The sequence below is a fragment of the Hypanus sabinus genome, chromosome 4 (assembly GCF_030144855.1).
Source record: "Hypanus sabinus isolate sHypSab1 chromosome 4, sHypSab1.hap1, whole genome shotgun sequence".
In the NCBI taxonomy this organism is placed as follows: Eukaryota; Metazoa; Chordata; class Chondrichthyes; order Myliobatiformes; family Dasyatidae; genus Hypanus; species Hypanus sabinus.
In genome coordinates, this window is record NC_082709.1 from 20,854,146 (window position 1) to 20,876,058 (window position 21,913).

At 41.0% G+C, this 21,913-nt stretch overlaps 1 protein-coding gene and 1 non-coding gene across 5 annotated transcripts in view; one reads left to right on the forward strand and one right to left on the reverse strand.

Moving 5' to 3' along the window:
- The window catches only part of prpf40a (PRP40 pre-mRNA processing factor 40 homolog A), an 84,558-nt gene that overhangs the window by 21,910 nt on the left and 40,735 nt on the right, over positions 1-21,913 (forward strand). For all 4 annotated transcript variants that reach the window (XM_059966547.1, XM_059966545.1, XM_059966546.1 and 1 more), the window contains 3 exons: positions 7,210-7,287; positions 20,197-20,307; positions 20,574-20,694. In XM_059966547.1, the coding sequence (XP_059822530.1) occupies positions 7,210-7,287; positions 20,197-20,307; positions 20,574-20,694 (310 nt within the window). The remainder of the gene's footprint in view (positions 1-7,209; positions 7,288-20,196; positions 20,308-20,573; positions 20,695-21,913) is intronic.
- On the reverse strand, positions 4,246-4,352 carry LOC132393619 (U6 spliceosomal RNA). The gene has a single exon (XR_009512009.1). It is a non-coding gene; the product is annotated as a U6 spliceosomal RNA (small nuclear RNA).

A 21,913-nucleotide genomic window follows, 5' to 3' on the forward strand; every position in this document is an offset into this window, starting at 1 on the left:
GCTGATTTGCACTTACCCTCACTGCAGTGTTCTTGATCAATCCTCTGAGCCTCCTGTTAACCCCCAATTCTGCCAGATTCTTTGGACTGGAGAGATCCTTCGGCAGTGGTTCCACACTTCTGAAACTCCAAGACCTCCTCAAAACCAACAGAATTCTTAGTCCAAATTGTCGCAAAAAGCGCTTACCTTTTGTTTGGGTGCACCCTTAATTCTGTTAGCCTTGTGGGGGTCCCTAGAGGACTGGGAAGCGTCCCCAATCTGCCGTTTCCTTATTTCCATTGGTCTCTTTCCGGTCCTGCCGCGGTCGCCAATTTTGTTGTGGTTTCTCGTGCCCCACAAATGACCAGGAGATGCAGAAGATTCTTCAAGAAGTGCTAAACTTTAATTTGCAAATCAAAGCTGAGACAGTCATTGAGCTAGTCACTGAGTGCCCACCGATCCTTGTACATAGCATTTTTTATAGCAGTCTCCTGGTTTAGCTGCATTAGCATAGCTACAGTTGCATATCACAAGTACATCCACCACTATTGTTTTTACCCATTGACTTAATCATGTTCTAATCTACATCTCTTGGCTACCTCTCATTCACATATCATTATCTTCTACATTCTTAAGATTTCATTCTCCTACTAAATTGGATACATGCATAGCAAAATAGCAAGCTCAAAGCTGACTACATAGTTTTGGTTACACAGCAAACAAAGCAACTTTTATACTCCAATATCTTCACTAGCGAAGACACAATCTCCCAGATGTAATAGTGGCCAAAGGAACTAGGGTAATGGATGAATGGAAGGAAATTTATATTAGTCAAGAAACTGTGTTGTGTAGACTGTTGGGTCTGAAGGCTGATAAGTCCCTGGGACCTGATGGCCTGCATCCCAGGGTACTTGAGAAGGTGGCTCTAGAAATCGTGGACGCATTGGTAATCATTTTCCAATGTTCTATAGATTCAGGATCAGTTCCTGTGGATTGGAGGGTGGGTAATGTTGTCCCACTTTTCAAGAAAGGAGGGAGAGAGAAAACAGGGAATTATAGACTGGTTAGGGAGTGCAGCGTAGGTTCACAAGATTAATTCTCAGAATGGCGGGACTGTCATATGTTAAAAGATTGGAGCAACTGGGCTTGTATACACTGGAATTTAGAAGGATAAGAGGGGATCTGATTGAAACATATAAGATTATTAAGGGATTGGACACGCTGGAGGCAGGAACTTCCAGCTTCCTGCTGATGGGTGAGTCCAGAACCAGAGGCCACAGTTTAAGAATAAGGGGTGGGCCATTTAGTACAGAGATGTGGAAAAACTTTTTCACCCAGAAAGTGGTGGATATTTGGAATGCTCTGCCCCGGAAGGCAGTGGAGGCCAAGTCTCTGGATGCTTTCAGGAGAAGAGTTAGATCGAGCTCTTATAGATGATGGGGTCAAGGGATATGGGGAGAGGGCAGGAATGGGGTACTGATTGTATATGATCAGCCATGATCACAGTGAATGACAGTGTTGTTAGAAGGGCCGAATGGCCTACTCCTGCACCTACTGTCTATTGTCTATAAAACTCTTCAGCGTGTTAAATAAAAATGGCCATTCAACTCTGTCAAATGCTTTTTCAGCGTCTAAGGAAATGACACGTTCTGGGATTTCAGATGAAGGAGTGTAAGCTATATTAATTAATTTTCTAATGTTAAAAGATGAATATTGATTTTTAATAAATCTGCTCTGGTCCTCAGAAATAATTTGAGGTAATATATTTTCCAATCTAGTGGCCAAAATTTTGGTAAAAATCTTGGAATCCGTAATCAGCAAAGATATAGGCCGATAAGATGCACATTCAGTAGGGTGTTTATCTTTTTTAAGAATTAAAGAAATGAACGCTTCTTAAAAAGATTGTGGTAGTTTACCTACAGTTAATGCGTCCTTAAAAATTTTACATAACCAAGCAGCGAGTATAGAGGAAAAAGATTTAAAGAATTCCACAGTATAACCGTCTGGACCAGGGGCTTTACCTGAATTCATTGAAAAATTAGCCTCTTTTATTTCGGATTCTGTAATAGGTGCATCCAATGATACATAATCCTCAGTTGTTAATTTTGGGATATTCAGTTTCCTTAAAAATTCATCTATTATGGAGGAATCATCAGAAAGTTCTGATTGATATAGAGAATTATAAAAATCTTGAAAGGCTTTATTTATCTCTTTATTATCAATTGTCAAAGTGCCATCTTGTTTACAAATCTTAATGATTTGCCATTTAACCAAAGCTGTTTTCAATTGATTAGCCAATAATTTACCAGATATGTCCCTGTGTATATAAAACTGAGTCCTAGGTTTAATTAACTGATTTTCAATCAAAGAGGATAATAGCAAACTGTGCTCCATTTGAAGTTCAACTCTTTTTATAGAGTTCTTTACTAGGGGGTCACAGAGTAAGTCTTATCAATTTCTTTAACTTTATCAACCAACATAAGTATTTCAGTGTTAATTCGTTTTCTGACTCCAGCAGAGTATGAAATAATTTGTCCACGGATAAATGCTTTAAAAGTGTTCCATAATATTCCACTAGAAGTCTTTACAAACTGTAAAATTTGTTGAAAAAAAAAATCAATTTGTTGGTTAATGAAATTGAGACAGTCTGAATCCTGAAGTAGAGTTGAACCACCATGGTTTAACACTTGAGGATGAATCCGTTGTCTTAATAGATAGCTTCAAAGGTGCATGGTCAGAGATAGTAATAGAGTCATAGTTACAGTCAATAATGTCTGTAAGTAGACAATGATCAATACAGAAATAGTCAATTCTTGAATAATTATGGTAAACATGAAAGAAATATGAACATGCTTTATCCTGGGGTGTAGAAATCGCCAAATTTCAGAGATTCCAAAATCAACCATAGAGGAATTAATGAGAGAGGCCGAATTATTTGGAAGAACCTGAATGGACTTAGATCTGTCCACTGAGGGATTTAAACAACAGTTAAAATCCCTACCCATTATCAACATATACTCATTTAAATTAGGGAACGATATAAATAAACATTTAAAAAATTTGGGACTCAATATTTGGAGCATAAATATTAACTAAAACGACTTTTTGATTGAAAAGTAACCCAATAATGAGCAAAAATCTACCTTGTGGGTCTGAAATTGTTTCATAATATATAAAAGAGGTTGAGAAATGTATAAAAATAGAAACGCCTCTTACTTTAGCTTGAGAATTCGAATGATATTGTTGACCCTTCCAAAACCTAATAAAAAGTTGACTATCCTCCTTCATCACATGAGTCTCTTGTGCAAAGATAATATTAGCATTCATTCTGTGGAATACATTAATTTTTTTTCAATTTAATCAGATGATTTAAACCATTTGTATTCCAAGAAACAAAGTTAATAATCTTACCATATTGCTAATATTTATCGTAGTAAACACACAAGGTTAAGCTGCAAATAAACTCATGAATCAGGAAGAGGAGAGCAGGTTCAAAGAGGAACCAGAAGTTACAGCACTTCAGCCATTTTGATAGTTTCGAGTCAGCCCATGAAGGAAAAACTAAGAGAAAAGCACCCACGAAAACCCAAGAAAAAGCCAGAGAGAGGCGAGCAGGCATACTAACACTAATTTTACACCCATCTCTCAAGACGGCGACTCAGAAAAAAGATTTTAAAAATGACACCCATATTCAAAAAAAAAGTAAAGGGTTAGTATAACAGGAATAAAACTGTAAAATTAAAATTATTTTAAAAAAAGACAAGATTAAGAAAGAAAGCAGAAAAAAACTAAACTGTTAAAACCTAAAAAAAGATAGCGTTATATTAATATTTCGAAAGAAGACCAACAGTCTTGTTCAGACGCACCCACACGGATGTGATGTGTCCAAGAACTGAGGTCTTATGGGAAGAAGAAATGACATCTTGAAAAGAGAAATTTTTTAAAAAAAGACTAAATACTTCAGCATAAAAGATATAATGCAAGTGTATTCAAACTTAAGCACCATTTAATTAGTAGTTTTCAAAATCAAAAGTATAATAAAAAAGTCTCGAAATAAACCAAAAACAGACCTTTATTTGAACATGTAAAAAATAATTACACTATCAGTCATCACATAGGCTAATTGTTAGCTTAAAGGAAAAAGCCAAAACAATAAAAAGCCATTAAAAACGGATAATAAAAATACAATACACTAATCAACTCGTAGTAGAAAGGTGCTGTTCCTCGAGAAATCTTTGGGCATCAGCTGGAGATTTTTTTTTTAATATAAATAATTTTTATTTCACGAATTTGCGTGTCATCCTTGCGCAGGGGCCATGCTAATCTTCTCTGTATCGTTCCAATTTTAGTATATGTGCTGCCGAAGCGAGCACAAGCTGGAGATTTAAACAGCCAACGAGAATCATCGGGAAGAACGACTCTCAGTTGCACTGGAAATAACAGCACTTGTTTGTAGCGATAAAATTCCGACATAACCGGTTTAAAAGCCATTCTTTCCCTCAGAACTTCAGGACTATAATCTTCCAGAATACGAAACTTGAAATCTTGAAAGTTGATCATACCCTTCTGTCGGGCAGCTCGAATCAGGTGATCTTTAATATGAGCATAGTGAAGCTGGAGAATTACTGGTCGTGGTTTCTCACCTGGAGCTGGTTTTAAGTGAGAAATCTGGTGTGCGTGGTCGATCACTGGTCATTCAGAATATCTGAGCCGAAGACATCCATTAAGAATTTAGAGAAAAATTCAACTGGATTTCCCTTCTCAACATTTTCCAGGAGCCCGATTATCCGCAGGTTCTGCCTTCGAGATCAATAAGTTTGGATTTGTAATGTTCCAGCACTTGAGAAGTTGAAGACAGCTTTTGTTCCAAAGTTTCAATTTTACGATCTCTCTGGCAGGCGGCTTCTTCAAGAACTGAAATTCTTGCTTGTTGTTGTTGAATTTCCGATTTAAATGATTAAAGACTTACGTTGACCATCTTTAAAGTTTCATCAAGCAGAAAAAACTTTGGGCCAAGTTTATCCTCCAGTCTCTCATCCAAAAGTTTCCCGATTGTGTCCAGAGTTAACGGTTCTTTAGTTGGTCTCGCTTTTTTAGTTTCTAGTGATCTCCTTGCCATTTTGACAAGTTGAAAAAATTATTCAATAAGTTGAAATGTATATCTTAAATATCAACCCCTTTAGTGTAGGTATAAATAGGTCAGTTAGGGGGTGATTGCAAGTAAAAAAACTAAAAGGATTGGAGCGAAGCCTAATACAGCCTCACCCCATGAGTGCCATTGTGAGAGTCATATTTTACCTTTCTATGTACAAACCCCATTTCCAGAAAAGTTGGGATATTTTCCAAAATGCAATAAAAACAAAAATCTGTGATATGTTAATTCACATGAACCTTTATTTAACTGACAATAGTACAAAGAAAAGATTTTCAATAGTTTTACTGATCAACTTAATTGTATTTTGTAAATATACACAGATTTAGAATTTGATGGCGACAACACTCTCAACAAAAGTTGGGACAGAGTTAAAATAAGATTGAAAAGTGCACAGAATATTCAAGTAACACCGGTTTGGTTGGAAGACTCCACATTAAGCAGGCTAATTGGTAGCAGGTGAGGTATCATGACTGGGAATAAAAGTAGCGTCCATCAAAGGCTCAGTCTTTGCAAGCAAGGATGGGTTGTGGCTCACCCCTTTGTGCCAAAATTCGTGAGAGAATTGTTAGTCAGTTCAAAAGGAACATTTCCCAACGCAAGATTGCAGAGAATTTAGCTCTTTCAGCATCTACAGTACATAATATTGTGAAAAGATTCAGAGAATTCAGAGACATCTCAGTGCATAAAGGGCAAGGTCGGAAACCACTATTGAATGCGCGTGATCTTCTTGCCCTCAGGTGTCACTGCCTAAGAAACCGTCATGCTACTGTGACAATTATAGCCACCTGGGCTTGGGAGTACTTTGGAAAACTATTGTTGCTTAACACAGTCTGTCGCTGCATCCAGAAATGCAACTTGAAACTGTATTACGTAAGGAGGAAGTCATACATCAACCCTAAGCAGAAACGCTGGCGAGTACAGAAAAAATTTCAGAGATATTGCTGAGTCAGGAGGACCTGAGTTATATGGAAAAATTGAATAGGTCTGAACTTTATTCCTTGGAACGTGGAAGATTGAGAGGAGATTGATAAGAGGTGTTCAAGTTTATCAGGGGTATAGATAGGGTAAATGCAAGTAGGCTTTTTCCACTGTGGCTGGGTGGAACTACAACTGGAGATCATGGGTTAAGGGTGAAAGATGAAATGTTTAATGGAAACATGAGGGGGAACTTCTTCACTCAGAGGGTTGTGGGAATGTGGAACAAGCTGCCTGCTCAGGTGGTGCATGTGAGCTTGATTTCTACATTTAAGAGAAGCTTAGATAGGTACATGGATGGTAGGGGTATGGAAAGCTGTTGTCTGGTGTAGGTAGTTTAAATGATTTGGCATGAACTAGGTGGGTCAGAGGGACTTTTTCTATGACTAACATGGCCACAGAGTGTTTCTGTTGCCATATACTACCTTGAGATTCAGTTTCTTGCAGGCATATAAAGAAAAATAAATGGAATCAAATTTATGAAAAACTATTCATAAACAAATACTGCCAAAGAAACAATGTGCAAAGAAGATAAGTTGTGCAAAAAATACTAAGGATATGAATTGTAGAATGTTTTTGAAAGTAAATCTGTGGGTTATAGAATCAGTTCAGTTGTTGTGGTGAATGAAGTTACCTGTGTTCAGGAGCCTGGTGGTTCAAGTGAAGTAACTGCTCCTGAACCTGGTAGTGTGGGACCCAAGGTTCCTGTGTCTCATGTCCAATGGTAGTAGTGAGAGGAAAGCAAGGCCTGGATGGAGGGGAGTCCTTGATAATGGATGTTCCTTTCTTGTGGCTGTGCTCCTCGTAAGTGCACTCAATAGTGGGGACGGCTTAGCCTGTGATGGACTGGACTCTATCCACCTGTGAAAGAATTAACAAATAAACCTTATGCTTTAGACTTAATTTACTCTATTGCTTACAAAGGTTATAAAATTGAAAATGTTAATGGCGATCAAAAGAAATATTCATTACTGGTATAGCAACAAATTTGATTGAATTGATTTATCCTTAACATGTATTTTTCCTAAATTGGAGGTTTTCTTTCTTTTTATGATTATTTGATCTATTGGAAAACTTAAGGATCTGACGTTTTTTTTCAGGCTGCAAATCCAACAGTTTCAAGTGGTCAACAAATTTCAACTGGAAATGAATCATCAGGAGAAGAGCAGCCCAAGAAGGTATTACACTGTGAATCCATTCATTTACCTTAAACTGTATGTTATAAACTGAAATGCTGTTCAGTTAAGGTTTCCTTTTGAGGAATTAAAAATACAAAACTTATTTCTTGCCTTCAGCTAAATTGATTGAACATTTTCAGCTAGAAAGTATATTAAAAGCAGCATAGGTTTATATATCTTTTAACAAATTAAAAGCAGCAAGGATTTGTATATCTTTTAAATAGTTGGTGATGTAAAGGACTTCACAGTGTAAATTGTTTTTCTAGGGCTAATACCAGAGGAGGACAGCATTTGGGTTAGGTTTAGTGCACACGGTGGGAGATCCATGCCTGCCTGATGCTTCCTCAAAGCTTGTGTCAGATACATCTGTATGAGACATTATTAATTGCTGACTATTGCCTGTTTTTACGGTGATAAATCCTGTCAATTTTTTGAATTGCCAATAAAATGGAATGAATTCAGAAACTAGAAACTTTAAGCCAGATACAACTGCGGTATTTGGCCTAAAGACGTAGTGCACTATAGTTTCTAAGCTCAACTGGGCATATTACTCAGTTCTCCATTATTATCAAATTGAGTGAGTAATTCTAGTTTAATAGAGAGTATGGGCCTATCCAAAGCTCTTTTGCAATGGGGTTAAAACTAGAGTGACAGCTGGATGGTAACCACAGTAGCAGGGCAGCAAGTATCAGGTTGAGTGCAAGAGGTATGGTGTGACAAGTAACCCTGGTCAGACTCCACTTGGAGTACTGTGCTCAGTTCTGATCACCTCACGACAGGAAGGATGTAGAAACTAGAAAGGGTGCAGAGGAGATTTACAAGCATGTTGCCTGGATTGGGGAGCATGCCTTATGAGAATAGGTTGAGTGAACTCATCCTTTTCTCCTTGGAGCAGCGGAGGATAAGAGATGGCCTGATAAAGGCAATGATCGTGTGGATAGTCTCAGGCTTTTTCCCAGGGCTGAAATTACTAACATGAGAGGGCACTGTTTTAAAGTGCTTGGAAGTAGGTACAGAGGAGATGTTGGTTAAGTTTTATTACACAGAGACTGGTGAGTGTGTGGAATAGTCTGCCAGTGACAGTGGTGGAGGCAGATATGATAGGGTCTTTTAAGAGATTCCTGGATAGGTACATAGGGCTTTGTAAAATAGAGGGCTGTGGATAACCCTAAGTAATTTCTAAAGTAAGTACATGTTCAACACAACATTGTGGGCCAAAGGGCCTGTATTGTGCTGTAGATTTTCTGTTTCTACATACGTCATTGAGAATGGTTGCCATGTGTGGAAGGAATGGTGCACCAGTTTTGGACAACCACAAGGGTACAAGTGGGTAAAGGCTGAAAATGTAAGACTGAAAGGAAGGTAGGTTAATAAACATGGTGCGATTGATGGGCTGAAATGTGTATACTTCAGTGCAATGAAATCTCACAGCAGTGGTCAGAGAGGATACACTGAAGGGCTGATCCACAGAAGCAGTTTCTTTTCTTTTTAAATCTTTTTATTAATTTTAATCAAACATAATTAGAAAAACATCGAGTACAAAGAGCTTGAGAGTACATAATTAATAGGTTAAAGTACAGATACAAACAGTTGTTAATCCACATATAATAACCTCCCAAACTCATAGTGGTTACAGAAAATGGAAAAAGTAAGAGAAAAAAACCCCCCAAAAAAACTAACCTAACCAACATGGGCCATTGCATTATATCAAATATACACAGTAGCGTCAATAACTCTGCCCCTCTATCCAAATACTTAAAGATGATAAGAATAAGGTTTAAGAAAAGTCAGTTTAACTCATATGAAAGTGTTAAATAAATGGTCTCCAAGTTTCTTCAAATTTAACTAAAGAGTCAAAAATGACACTTCTAATATTTTCTAAACTTAAACGAAATAGTTTGAGAAAACCACCGAAATGTAGTTGGAGCATTAATTTCTTTCCAGTTCAATAGGATAGGTCTTCTTGCCATTAATGTGACAAATGCAATCATCCGCCGGGCTGCGGGGGATAAACGACTATTGTCCACTATTGGTAAACCGAAATTTGCAGTAATAGGATACGGTTGCAATTTGATATTCAAAACTGTTGAAATATTACCAAAAATATCTTTCCAGTAATTTTGCAAACAGGGGCAAGACCAAAGCATGTGAGTCAATAAGGCAACTTCAGAGTGACATCTGTCACAGATTGAATTAACATGAGAATAAAATCGAGCAAGTTTGTCCTTGGACATATGAGCCCTATGTAGACCCTTGAATTGTATTAGGGCATGTTTAGCGCAAATGGAAGAAGAATTGACTAACTGTAAAATTTTCTCCCACCGCTCTGTGGGTAAAAGACAATGAAGTTCTTTTTCCCATTCCTTCTTAATTTTATCTGATTCAGAGCTAGGATTATTTCCATAATATCCATTGGACTTAATTTCGGAGATGACTGTAACATATTATCCTAGAAATTTCTAATTTGCAAATATCTAAAAAAATGAGTTTTAGGCAAATTATTTTTATTGGACAACTGTTCAAAGGACATAAAGCTGTTATCTAAAAATAGATCACGAAAACATGTTATACCTTTTGTTTTCCATAACACAAAGGCTTGGTCTGTAAAAAAGGGCTGAAAATAAAAGTTAGATACAATGGGACTTGATAAGATAAACTTATTCAAGCCAAAGAATTTATGAAATTGAAACCATATTTGTAATGTATATTCAACTATAGGATTAGTTATTTGTTTATTCAATTTAGATAAAACGAAAGGAAGTGAAGATCCTAAAATAGAAAACAATGAAAAGTCTTGTACAGATTTGCACTCCAAATTTACCCATTGTGGGCTAGGTAATGTTGTGGTGACCCACAACATTCTGTGCAGGCGAACCCAGTCACAAATAGCCAGCGCGCCGGGGGGAGACTTGGTAATGCACCTCTGATGTCATTTCCGCCCGGAGAGGGCGGGCGCTAGGGATTTAAATACCAGCACCGCGAAGTTTGAATAAACTAGTCTCGAAAAGACTTACCGACTGCGTGTCGTTACTTCAGCGCTGTGTGTAGCACATCGCTACATTGGTGACCCCGACGGTCCAAGCGGGATTTGGACCAAAGATGACCGACTTTTCATCTGTTCATGCAGTTTCGCTCAAACTGCTGACTTTCTGGACGCTGCGACAACACATGTGGTTTAGCCAAGCAGAAGCCCAGTTCCAGATTCGGCAGATATCCTCTGATTCCACGCGTTACTACCACGTGGTGAGCACCCTGAGGGCCGCAGACGGCAGCACGGTACGGACCTATGGCACCCGCACAGTGCAGCTGCAGTTCGGCGCCAGCCGGTTCACGTGCGTCTTCACACTGGCCGCGGTGGCCCAACCACTCCTGGGGGCGGACTTCTTGCAAGCTCACAGTCTGCTGGTCGACTTGCAAGGGAAAAGACTGGTACATGCCGAGACTTTCCAGACATTCTCCCTGGGTGAAGCCAAGTTGCCGGCCCCACACCTGGACTCCATCATGCTGTCGGACAATGAATTCACCGGAATCCTGGTGGACTTCCCATCGATTCTGGTACCGCAGTTCACAGCAGCCATGCCCAGACACGGGGTACAGCACCACATTCCAACCCAGGGACCAACCCTCCACACCCACTCACAAAGGCTCCCCCCCTCCCCGGAAAAGCTCCGCCTGGCGAAGGAGTTCAAGAGGATGGAGGAATTGGGGATCATACGGAGGTCCGACAGCCCATGGGCCTCCCCCCTGCACATGGTGCCCAAAACAGCTGGGGGTTGGAGACCATGTGGCGACTACCGCAGACTGAATGAGGCTACCATTCTAGACCTCTACCCCATGCCGCACATACAGAACTTTGCAGCAAACCTGCATGGTGCAAGAATCTTCTCCAAAGTAGACCTTGTCCGGGGATACCATCAAATCCCGGAGCACCCTGAAGGCATTCCCAAAACAGCACTCATCACCCCGTTCGGCCTGTTTGAGTTCCACCGAATGCCGTTCAGCCTGAAGAATGCCGCACAGACGTTCCAGCAGCTAATGGATGTGGTGGGACGCGACCTGGACTTTGAGTTCATCTATTTGGACGACATCCTTATAGCCAGCAGCAGTCGTCAGGAGCATCTGTCCCACCTCCGCCAGCTCTACTCCCGCATGAGTGATTTCGGCCTCATGATTAACCCGGCCAAATGCCAGTTCGGTCTCGATACCATCGACTTCTTGGGCCACAGGTTTACCAAAGACGGTGCAACACCTCTGCCCGCCAAGGTAGACGCGATCCGCCACTTTGCCCGGCCCAGCACAGTCAAAGGCCTGCAGGAGTTCGTGGGTATGGTGAACTTCTACCACCATTTCCTCCCCTCAGCAGCCCGTATCATGCACCCTTTGTACACCCTGATGTCGGGTAAAGGCAAGGACATTACTTGGGACGAGGAGGCCACGGCCGCTTTCGTTAAAGCCAAGGAAGCCTTGGCAGATGCTGTGATGCTGGTGCACCCCAGAACGGACGTTCCGACCGTCCTCATGGTGGACGCATCCGACATAGCAGTCGGTGGGGTGCTGGAGCAGCTCATCGAGGGGCACTGGCAACCCCTGACGTTCTTCAGCAAGCACCTACGACCACCCGAACTCAAGTACAGTGCTTTCGACCGGGAGCTGTTGGCACTGTATCTGGTAGTCTGGCATTTCAGGTACTTCTTGGAAGGCAGGCCGTTCGCCACGTTCACGGACCACAAACCGTTGACCTTCGCGTTCACGAAGGTGTCCGATCTCTGGTTGGCTCGCCAGCAGCGACATCTGTCCTACATCTCCGAGTTCACGACGGACATCTAGCATGTCTCGGGGAAGGACAATGTCGTGGCGGACGCACTCTCCAGACCAGCTGTCCAGGCCCTGTCCCTGGGGGTGGACTATGCAGCACTGGCGGAGGCGCAGCAGGCAGATGACGAGATGCCCAGCTACAGGACCGCAGTCTCGAGTTTGCAGCTGCAGGACTTTCTCGTAGGCCCAGGTGATAGGACCCTCCTGTGCGACATGGCTACGGGCCAACCTCGCCCCATTGTCCCGGCAGCCTGGAGGAGGCGGGTTTTCGACTCCATACATGATTTGGAGCACCCATCTAGCAGGACAACCATCCAGCTGGTCTCCAGCAAGTTCACGTGGCACAGACTTCGCAAGCGGGTCAGTGAATGGGCCAGAACGTGCGCGCAGTGCCAAACAGCCAAGGTGCAGCGGCACACTAAAGCCCCGCCACAGCGGTTCTAACACACCCACCGGAGGTTCGACCTCATTCATGTGGATATCGTGGGCCCCCTACCAGTGTCCTGAGGAGCGCGGTACCTCCTAACTATGGTAGACCGGTTCACGAGGTGGCCAGAGGCAGTCCTGCTCACCGACACATCTGCCGGTTCCTGTGCCTGAGCACTGATCGCAACCTGGGTAGCATGCTTCGGGGTACCGGCCTACAATACCTCTGACAGAGGCGCCCAGTTCACCTCCAGCCTGTTGGGAACGCAGCTGCACCACACAACTGCCTACCACCCACAGTCGAATGGACTGGTGGAACGCTTCCACCATCACTTGAAGTCGGCTCTCATGGCCCGCCTGAGAGGACCTAACTGGGGTGGACGAGCTTCCCTGGGTCCTGCTTGGAATTCGTACAGTGCCCAAAGAGGATCTGCACGCCTCATCAGCCAAGTTGGTGTACGGCGCACCCCTGGCCGTCCTGGGAGAGTTCATACCAGCCCCAAGGGGGCAAGAGGAGGAACCCGCAGCAGTCCTGGACAGGCTACGCAAAAGGCTCGGCAACCTGACCCCCGTACCAACTTCACAGCATGGACGGACCCCGACCCTTGTACCCAAAGAACTGCAAAACTGTAAGTTTGTGTTTGTACGAAGGGGAGGACACCGGGCGCTGCTACAGCGGCCGTATGAGGGGCCGTTTAGGGTGATCAACAACAACAGGTCCATGTACGTTCTGGACATTGGGGGGAAAGAGGAGGTTTTCACGGTGGACCGACTCAAGCCAGCCCATTTGGACTTGGCGCAGCCGGTCGAGGTTCAGGCACCACGGCGCAGAGGCAGACCTCCCAAACAGAGGTTGATCCGGACTGTGGACATTGGGGGGTGTATCGCCGGTTCTGGTGTGGGGTTATGTGGTGACCCAATTTCTGCGCAGGCGAACCGGCTCACAAATAGCCAGCGCGCGGGGGAAGACTTTGGTAATGCGCCTCCGATGTCACTTCCGCACCGAGAGGGCTGGCGCTAAGGTTTTAAATACTAGCACCGCGAAGTTTGAATAAACTAGTCTCGAAACGACTTACCGACTGCGTGTCATTATTTCAGCGCTGTGTGTAGCACATTGCTACAAAGTGACCAATTCTTGTGTCCAAAATGTTAAGTATCAAATGCTAACTGCCCAATAGTAAAATCTTAGGTTTGGCAAAGCCAAACCACCTTCCTTCTTAGACTTATGTAAATATTTTTTACTTAATCCATGATTTTTATTGTGCCACACATACGAGGATATTTTGGAGTCAATAATGTCAAAAAAAGATTTAGGAATAAAAATTGGTCATGCTTGAAATAGATATAAAAATCTGGGTAAAACTATCATCTTGATAGCATTAATTTGACCAACTAATGGCAAAGATAATGTGGACCATCTAGTAATAAGTTGCTTGATTTGGTCAATTAAAGGCAAAAAGTTAACTTTAAATAAATCCTTATGCTTCTTGGTAATTTTAATACCCAAATAAGTAAAGTTGTCTGTGACAACTTTAAATGGTAAGTGTTTATAGATTGAAACTTGTATATTTAATGGAAATAATTCACTCTTATTAAAGTTCAGTTTGTAGCCGGAAAAGCTACTAAACTGAGCAAGCAAGGATAAAATAACAGGAATAGATCTCTCAGGGTCAGCATATAATGATAGCTTATAAGTCCCTTCCCTGCGGGTAATACCAAAAATATTAGGTGAGTCACGAATAGCAATGGCTAAGGGTTCCAAAGCAATGTCAAATAATAGAGGACTTACAGGGCAGCCTTGCCTCTTACCACAGGACAGCTGGAAAAAGGGAGATCTTTGATTATTGGTAAGAACTGAAGCCAAAGGCTTATAATATATTAATTTAATTTATGATATAAATTTCAGGCTAAAATTAAAATTCTGCAGCGTATTAAATAAATATGGCCATTCAACTCTATTGAACACTTTTTCAGCATCTAAGGAAATGACACATTCTGGTATTTTAGATGAAGGAGAATAAACTATATTAATTAATCTTCTAATGTTAAAGGATGAGTAACAATTTTTAATATATCCGGTCTGGTCTTCAGAAATAATTTGAGGTAATATATTTTCTAATAGAGTGGCCAAAATTTTGGTAAAAGTCTTGGAATCCGTATTCAGCAAAGATATAGGCCGATAGGATGTACATTCAATAGGGTCTTTATCTTTTTAAGAATTAGAGAAATGGAGACGTCATAAAAAGATTGTGTTAGTTTACCTTTTAAAATTTACCAAGCCAAGTAGAGAGTATAGAAGAAAAGGATCACAGAAGCAATTTGGTCAGAGCTGAATGAATTGAAAATACACGTGGACTAAGATGTTAACTGTCCTGTGCTATCAGTGGGATCATCAGTTGATCTGCCACCTGTCCTCAGGAGTTTTGGCCCGTTTATGATCAAGACTCCCTCGAGGTGGTGGGCCAGCAGTGCTAAAGCACCACCTCCCACTGATGAGCTTAAAAACTTAGCATCGGCCTCTATCAGAGTTGTTGGTCGCTTCCATCCAACAGATAGTCTACTTACTTTTGTCATGGTTTATAGTGCTCCACAAACGACCAGGAGACGCAGAAGATTCTTCAAGAAGTGTTAAACTTTAATTTGCAAATCAAAGCTGAGACACAGTGAGCTAATTGCTGAATGCCTGCTGATCCTTGTACATAGCATTTTTTATAGCAATCCTCTAGCCTAGTTGCATTAGCATATCCAATCAGTCTATGGTTGCATGTCACCAATACATTAGCTCTCAACTTGCCACTATTGTTTCTATCCATTAACTTAATCATGTTCTAATCTACTTTCTAGGTCACGTGTTACCTCATCCCTGGCCACAGTTATCTCTTAGCTAGCCTCTCATTAACATACTATCACATGTTTCATCCTCCAGTCTGCTACCATTATCTTCTTATTTGGCTAGTCCGAAGTCACTATATTTGGCTACCTTCTGAAGTCACTATATTTGGTTATATTCTGAAGACACTAATAAGTCAACAGTACACCAGTTACATTCTAGCTAATAAGTCAATAGTTACATAGTAAATACCGTAGTGTACCGTAAATACAATATGTACCTAGTAAATCAATAATGCTTGGTAAATGCTTAGTAAGCAGTGTTTCATAGCACATGATACATTTTGTTTTCCAATACTCTCAGATACCTATGCAGCTACTGAAGAGTTAACAAAAGATGGATACACTTCAATAAGTATTTCAATAAAGATTGAAATAAGAGAGGTTCAATTGCACTGATGGGATTATACTATAATAGTATCAGAATCGGGTTTATAATATCTGATGTACGTTATAAGATTTGTTGTCTTTATAGCAGCATTACAGTGCAATACATAAAGATACTATGTTACAACTAAAAATAAAATAAATAATGGAAAAGAGGAATAATGAGTTGCTGTTTATGGGTTCATGGACCATTCAGGGATCTGATGGCAGAAGGGAAGAAGCTGTTGGTTACGTGTTGTCAGGCTTTTGTACCTCGTTCCTGATTAAAAGAGGGTATGCACTGAATGGTAAGAATCCTTAATGATGCATGCCACCTTTTGAAAATGTTGTCAGTGGTAGGGAGACTTGTGGCTGTGATGGAGTTGGCTGAGTCTACAACCCTCTGCAGCCTCTTCCGTTCTTGCATTGGAGCCTTCATACAAGGTAGTAATGGAACCATTCACAATGCTCCACAGTACAGCTGCAGAAATTGGGGTTCTACATTTGTAGAAGTTTGGAAAATGGCTGCTGAGAAATAGACGAACAGATATGTAGACAGATTTTGGAAAAATGCAGGAGCTATAGGGTTGTCATAGTGAAGTTTTTTAACGTGCTCAGTCTTCGATGGAACTTTCTCAATATTTACTGACGAGAAGGAATTGGAGGATGAAAGCAGAATGAGGCATGCTAATGTGCTGGGACATTTTTGAGATTATAATGGATGTAATGCTGGGCCTTTGAAAAGCATTAATTTGGATAAGACCCCAGAGCCTGATGACTCTATTCAGTATATTGAAAGAAACAAGTGAGGAGATCGCTGGGTCTTTGACAGTGATCTTTGCGTCCCCAACAGCAACAGATGAGTACAAATTAAATTTATTGTCATAGCATATATGTGTCACCATTTACAACCTTGAGATTCATTTTCTTATGTGCACAGTCGATAAATCCATAATAGAATAATAATCGTAATGGAATCAAAGAAAGACTGCACCAACATGGGTGTTCAACCAGTGTGTAAAAGATACCAAACTGCTAATTGAAAATGAAAGAAATAATAATAATAAATCAGCAATAAATATCGAGAACATGAGGTGAAGAGTCCTTGAAAGTGAGTCCATTGGTTGTGGAAACATTTCAATGACGGGGCAAGTGAAGTTACCCCCTTTGGTTCAAGACGCTGATGGTTGCAGGGCAATAACTGTTCCTGAACCTGGTGGTGGGAGTCCTGAAGTTCCTGTACCTTCTTCCTGATGGCAGCAGTGAGAAGGGAGCATGGCTTGGGTGGTAGGGTTCCTGAAGATGGATGCTGCTTTCTGTGATTCCATTTCACGTAGATATGCTCAGTGGTTGGGAAGGCTTTACCCATGATGGACTGTGCCATATTCACTATATTACAAGTAACATTTTCTATTCAAGGGCATTTGTGTTTCCACACCAGGCTGTGATGCAGCCAGTCAACATAGTCTCCACTGCACATCTGTAGAAGTCTTGTCAAAATCTTGGGTGTCATCCTGAATCTTCTCACACTCTTGAAGAAGTTGCCTTGCTTTCTTCCTAATTACATTTAATGTGCTGGGCTCAGCACAAGTTCTCTAAAATAATAGCACCAAGGAATTTTAAGTTGCTGATCGGCTTCAGCTCTGATCCTCTGATGAGGACTTGCTCGTGGACCTCTGGTTTCTTCCTCCTGTAGTCAATAATCAGCTCCTTGGTGTAGTTGATATGAGTAAGGTGGTGTTGTGGCACCACTCAGGCAGATTTTCATTCTCTCTCCTCTACGCTGATTCATCACACAAAATACAATAAGCTCCTGGTGGTGCAGTGGCATCAGCACTGGACTTCGAGATGAGAGGTCCTGGGTTCAAATCTGGCCGGCTCCTTGCACACTTTCCATCTGTGCTGGGTTCAGTGAGATTGCAACTCAGCTTCATAAAAAGCAGACAAAAGGCTAAAGAAACATCCAATGCACCACAGGCTGTGAAAAGGATTAACATCAGCTAAATATAATGTAGACAGAAAATAGATACATGGTTCCTACAGTACCAATATGTAGTATAGCTCCTGACTCCTCTTCTCTACCCTCCCCCTCTCCTTAGATTGCTGTGGAACTGTCCTAAGACGTTCCTGACACGTGGAGGGTAACACATTCCACAGGGTATATCTTACACGCCCACAGGATTTCCTGTCTGCTACTCTGACCAATGAGTTCCCTATCATTACTGGACTTCTCTTCCCCCTCCCCAAATGTCTGAGCCACAGAGCCAGACTCAGTGCTAGAAATCTGGTCACTACAGCTTTCCCATGTTAAGTCGTTTCCCCACTCCACCCCCAAAAAACTCTCCAAAGTGGTATACCTATTCCCTTTCCTTGAGATTGGAGGAATATGGACCATGTGCAGGCAGAAGAAACCTGGTTTAATTTAGCTTTGTGTTTGCGGAAGACTTAGGTAGTGATTTTGCACAATTTTGCTTTGTGGGTGGACTGGCTCTGTGGCCTTGTCAACGAACAACACAGCACTCTACAAGCAAGATGTTGATGCCCAGGAATTGGCATCAACTCCAGTCATCCCCTGAACACAACTCACCAGTTTTTGTCCTTTCTCTGTTTGCGTTGATAATTTAACACAATTCTTCAGGAAAGGTACATTTAGTGATTTTTTTTGGTTGTTTTTCTTAGCTTTTGACTACCAGAAGCTGTCCCTCATGTTCGATAACACCATCTTTTGGGTCCTGAACACCTCCCTCTGCAACTGGATCCTAGACTTCCTGACTGGGAGACCTCAGTCAGTCTGGATTGGAAGCTGCATCTCCAACACCATCACACTGAGCACGGGGACCCCCCAGTGCTGTATGCTCAGTCCACTGCTGTTCACTCTGCCGACCCACGACTGTGCTGCAACACAGCTTGAACCACATCATCAAGTTCGCCGAAGACACGACCGTGGTGGGTTTCATCAGCAAGAACGACAAGTCAACATACAGACAGGAGGTGCAGCGGTTAATGGACTGGTGCAGAGCCAGCAACCTGTCTCTGAATGTGAACAAAACAAAAGAGATGGTTGTTGACTTCAGGAGGGCTCGGAGCGACCACTCTGCTGAACATCAGTGGCTTCTCTGTAGAGGTCGTTAAGAGCACCAAATTTCTTGGTGTTCACTTGGTGGAAAATCTCACCTGGTCCCTCAACACCACCTCCATAGCAAAGAAAACCCAGCAGCGTCTCTACTTTCTGGGAAGGCTGAGGAATGTCCATCTCTTCCCCCCCCCCCATCCTCATCAGATTCTACAGAGTTTGTATTGAGAGCATCCTGAGCAGCTGCATCACTGCCTGGTTTGGAAATTGCACCAGCTCGGATTGCAAGACCCTGCAGCGGATAGTGAGGTCAGCTGAGAAGATCATTGGGATTTCTCTTCCCGCCATTACAGACATTTATACTGCTCGCTGCATCCAAAAGCAAACAGCATTATGAAGGACCCCACGCACCCCTCATACAAACTCTTCTCCCTCCTGCCATCTGGGAAAAGGCACCGATGCATTCGGGCTGTCATGACCAGACTATGTAACAGTTTCTTCCCCCAAGCCATCAGACTCCTCAATACCCAGAGTCTGAACTGATACCAACTTACTGCCCTCTACTGTGCCTATTGTCTTGTTTATTATTTATTGTAATGCCTGCACTGTTTTGTGCACTTTATGCAGTCCTGGGTAGGTCTGTAGTCTCATGTAGTTTTTTTTTGTGTTGTTTTTGCGTAGTTTGGTGTAGTTTTTGTATTGTTTCATGTAGCACCATGGTCCTGAAAAACATCGTCTTGTTTTTACTGTGTACTGTACTAGCGGTTATGGTCAAAATGACAATAATAATACATTCTTCTTTCATTTGTCAAGTCAAGTAAGTATACAGTTAATTGTACACCTCTTAGTAGCACTGAGGAATCTAGGGGTCCAGGACCATTGTTCACTGAAAGTGGCTGTGCAAGTTGATATGGTAATAAATTGTCAGAATCAGTTTTATTATCACTGACTATTAGGTACATGGGTTATGACCAAAGGAAATGTAGCTGGAGTCGCTTAGCACTTCAGTGCGAGGGTGTTTATTAGGTGTGCCAAAAATCAAACTTAACAAAATTCGCAGAAATAGCAAAAAGAAAACTGCCATTATGCAAAAACAGAAACAGCATTGGTTGTATTTTTACATTAGCTTGCATTACATTTCTATACTTTAAGCATAATGTTCAGGTAAAAGTATATAATTTGGATAAAATAATGTCCATTGTCATCAACTAAAAGCTTATTTTACTAATTTATATTTTTTCCTAGGTACAGATTTCTAGTAACTTTGGAAAATCCTGTTTGTTATATTTTGTTTGTTGTATTTACATTATTATCTTTAACTTAATTTCAATCCCTTTCAGAAGTCTGTTTGGACTGAACACAAATCCCCAGATGGGAGGACCTATTTCTATAACTCTGAAACAAAACAATCCACGTGGGAGAAGCCGGATGAGTTGAAATCGCATGCAGAGGTATGAACTGATGACTTGAATATAACAAATATAGGAAATAGGCCATAGAGCATAAACTTTGAAATACTTTATCTTTGTTTGTTCAGTAGTAGAGTAATCTGCAGGATTCCTCTTTGTATTATAATTTTACTGTTATATCTAGATATAATGAACTAAAACATGTTCGAGTAGTTATACTTCAGTCCTTTTTATTGCAAAGTATTTATTTTGTAAGACCATTGTGCAAGTCAAGATATTAATCTGATTTTTTAAATACATGCTTCAAGCAATTGCTGTCAAAATGTCCATGGAAAGAATACAAGTCGGATACAGGGAAGCCTTATTATTACAATTCTCAAACAAAAGAATCTCGATGGACTAAACCCAAAGAATTGGAAGAGCTGGAAGGTAAAAAGCTTAATAGTTTCTATGAAAGCAGCATCATGTTTTAAACTTTCTCTTTAAACATTTTTAATTAAATTGTGATTTGCATCCATAATATACCAAATGTCAGAGTGATTATTGCAAAATCAAAAGTTCCATGTGCTTGAAATCTCAAATAAACAGAAAATTCTGGAAATTCTGAGCAGATTAGGCAGCATCTTTGGAAAGAGAAAAACAAGTGTTAGTATTTTATGTGCATCCTTTCATCAGAAATCAGAAATGAGAATAGTTAAAGGTAAAAAAAAATTAAGATGCAAAGAATGGAGGCAAATGGGGAATGAACAAAAAGTGAGGTGTTTGATGTAAATAGATGATGAATAAAATGCACAGAGCAGTAAAGAGAAAGAAATAAAAGAAACAAGCAAAAGTATGAGATACAAATGCAGAAATTGCTAACGATACACAAGGACCTCAAAGCTTAAATGAGCCTGATCAGAAGATTTGTATTGGACTTGGTATTTCCAAGGATAGTGAGGTTGCTGTATGAGGATAAAATAAGTGGACAGACTGTGTTCTGCAGAGATTAGAAGAATAAAAAATCTCAACAAAATTGTTAAACAGCTCAACAGGCTTAATGCAGGGAGGATATTCCCACCATCCGCTGAATAAATGCTGATGTCACAATTTCAAAATGAATTCCATTGTGTAAATCTCTTACCAGTTGGACAGTGCTGAATCCTTGGAATTTTCTCCTTGGAGGGCTTCAGAGGCTCAATCATTGATTTTATTCATAATGCAGATTGCTAGATATGAAACATTGATGGTGTCTGAAACTAAATGTGATGAGTGGTAGAGCAAGCTCTAAGGACCAAAAAGCCTTATTTCTTTTCTTATTTCCTAAGTTGTTTTCTGAAAACTAATTAACATTTCATTTCTCCGATACAGAGGAACAACTGCTTTGTGAATTGAGATTAATTACTGCTCCACTTAGAAGGAGTGCTAGATTTAATTCTGTATTGAATTTGTTGGGGATAATTGATCTAGCCTCTTGAGAACTATTGCTTCAGGTAAATATAGAGATCCTCCTTACTGAAGGGATCCTGGTTGCTGGTTACCATCATCTTTGTATCCAGGAAATTTCTTTTTTGGGGATATCTGTACACCTCAATATTTTGTTCCTCAGACTGTGAAAGCAAATTCCAAAAATGAGCTTGATTAAATTTATGACAATTAGAACTAGAAT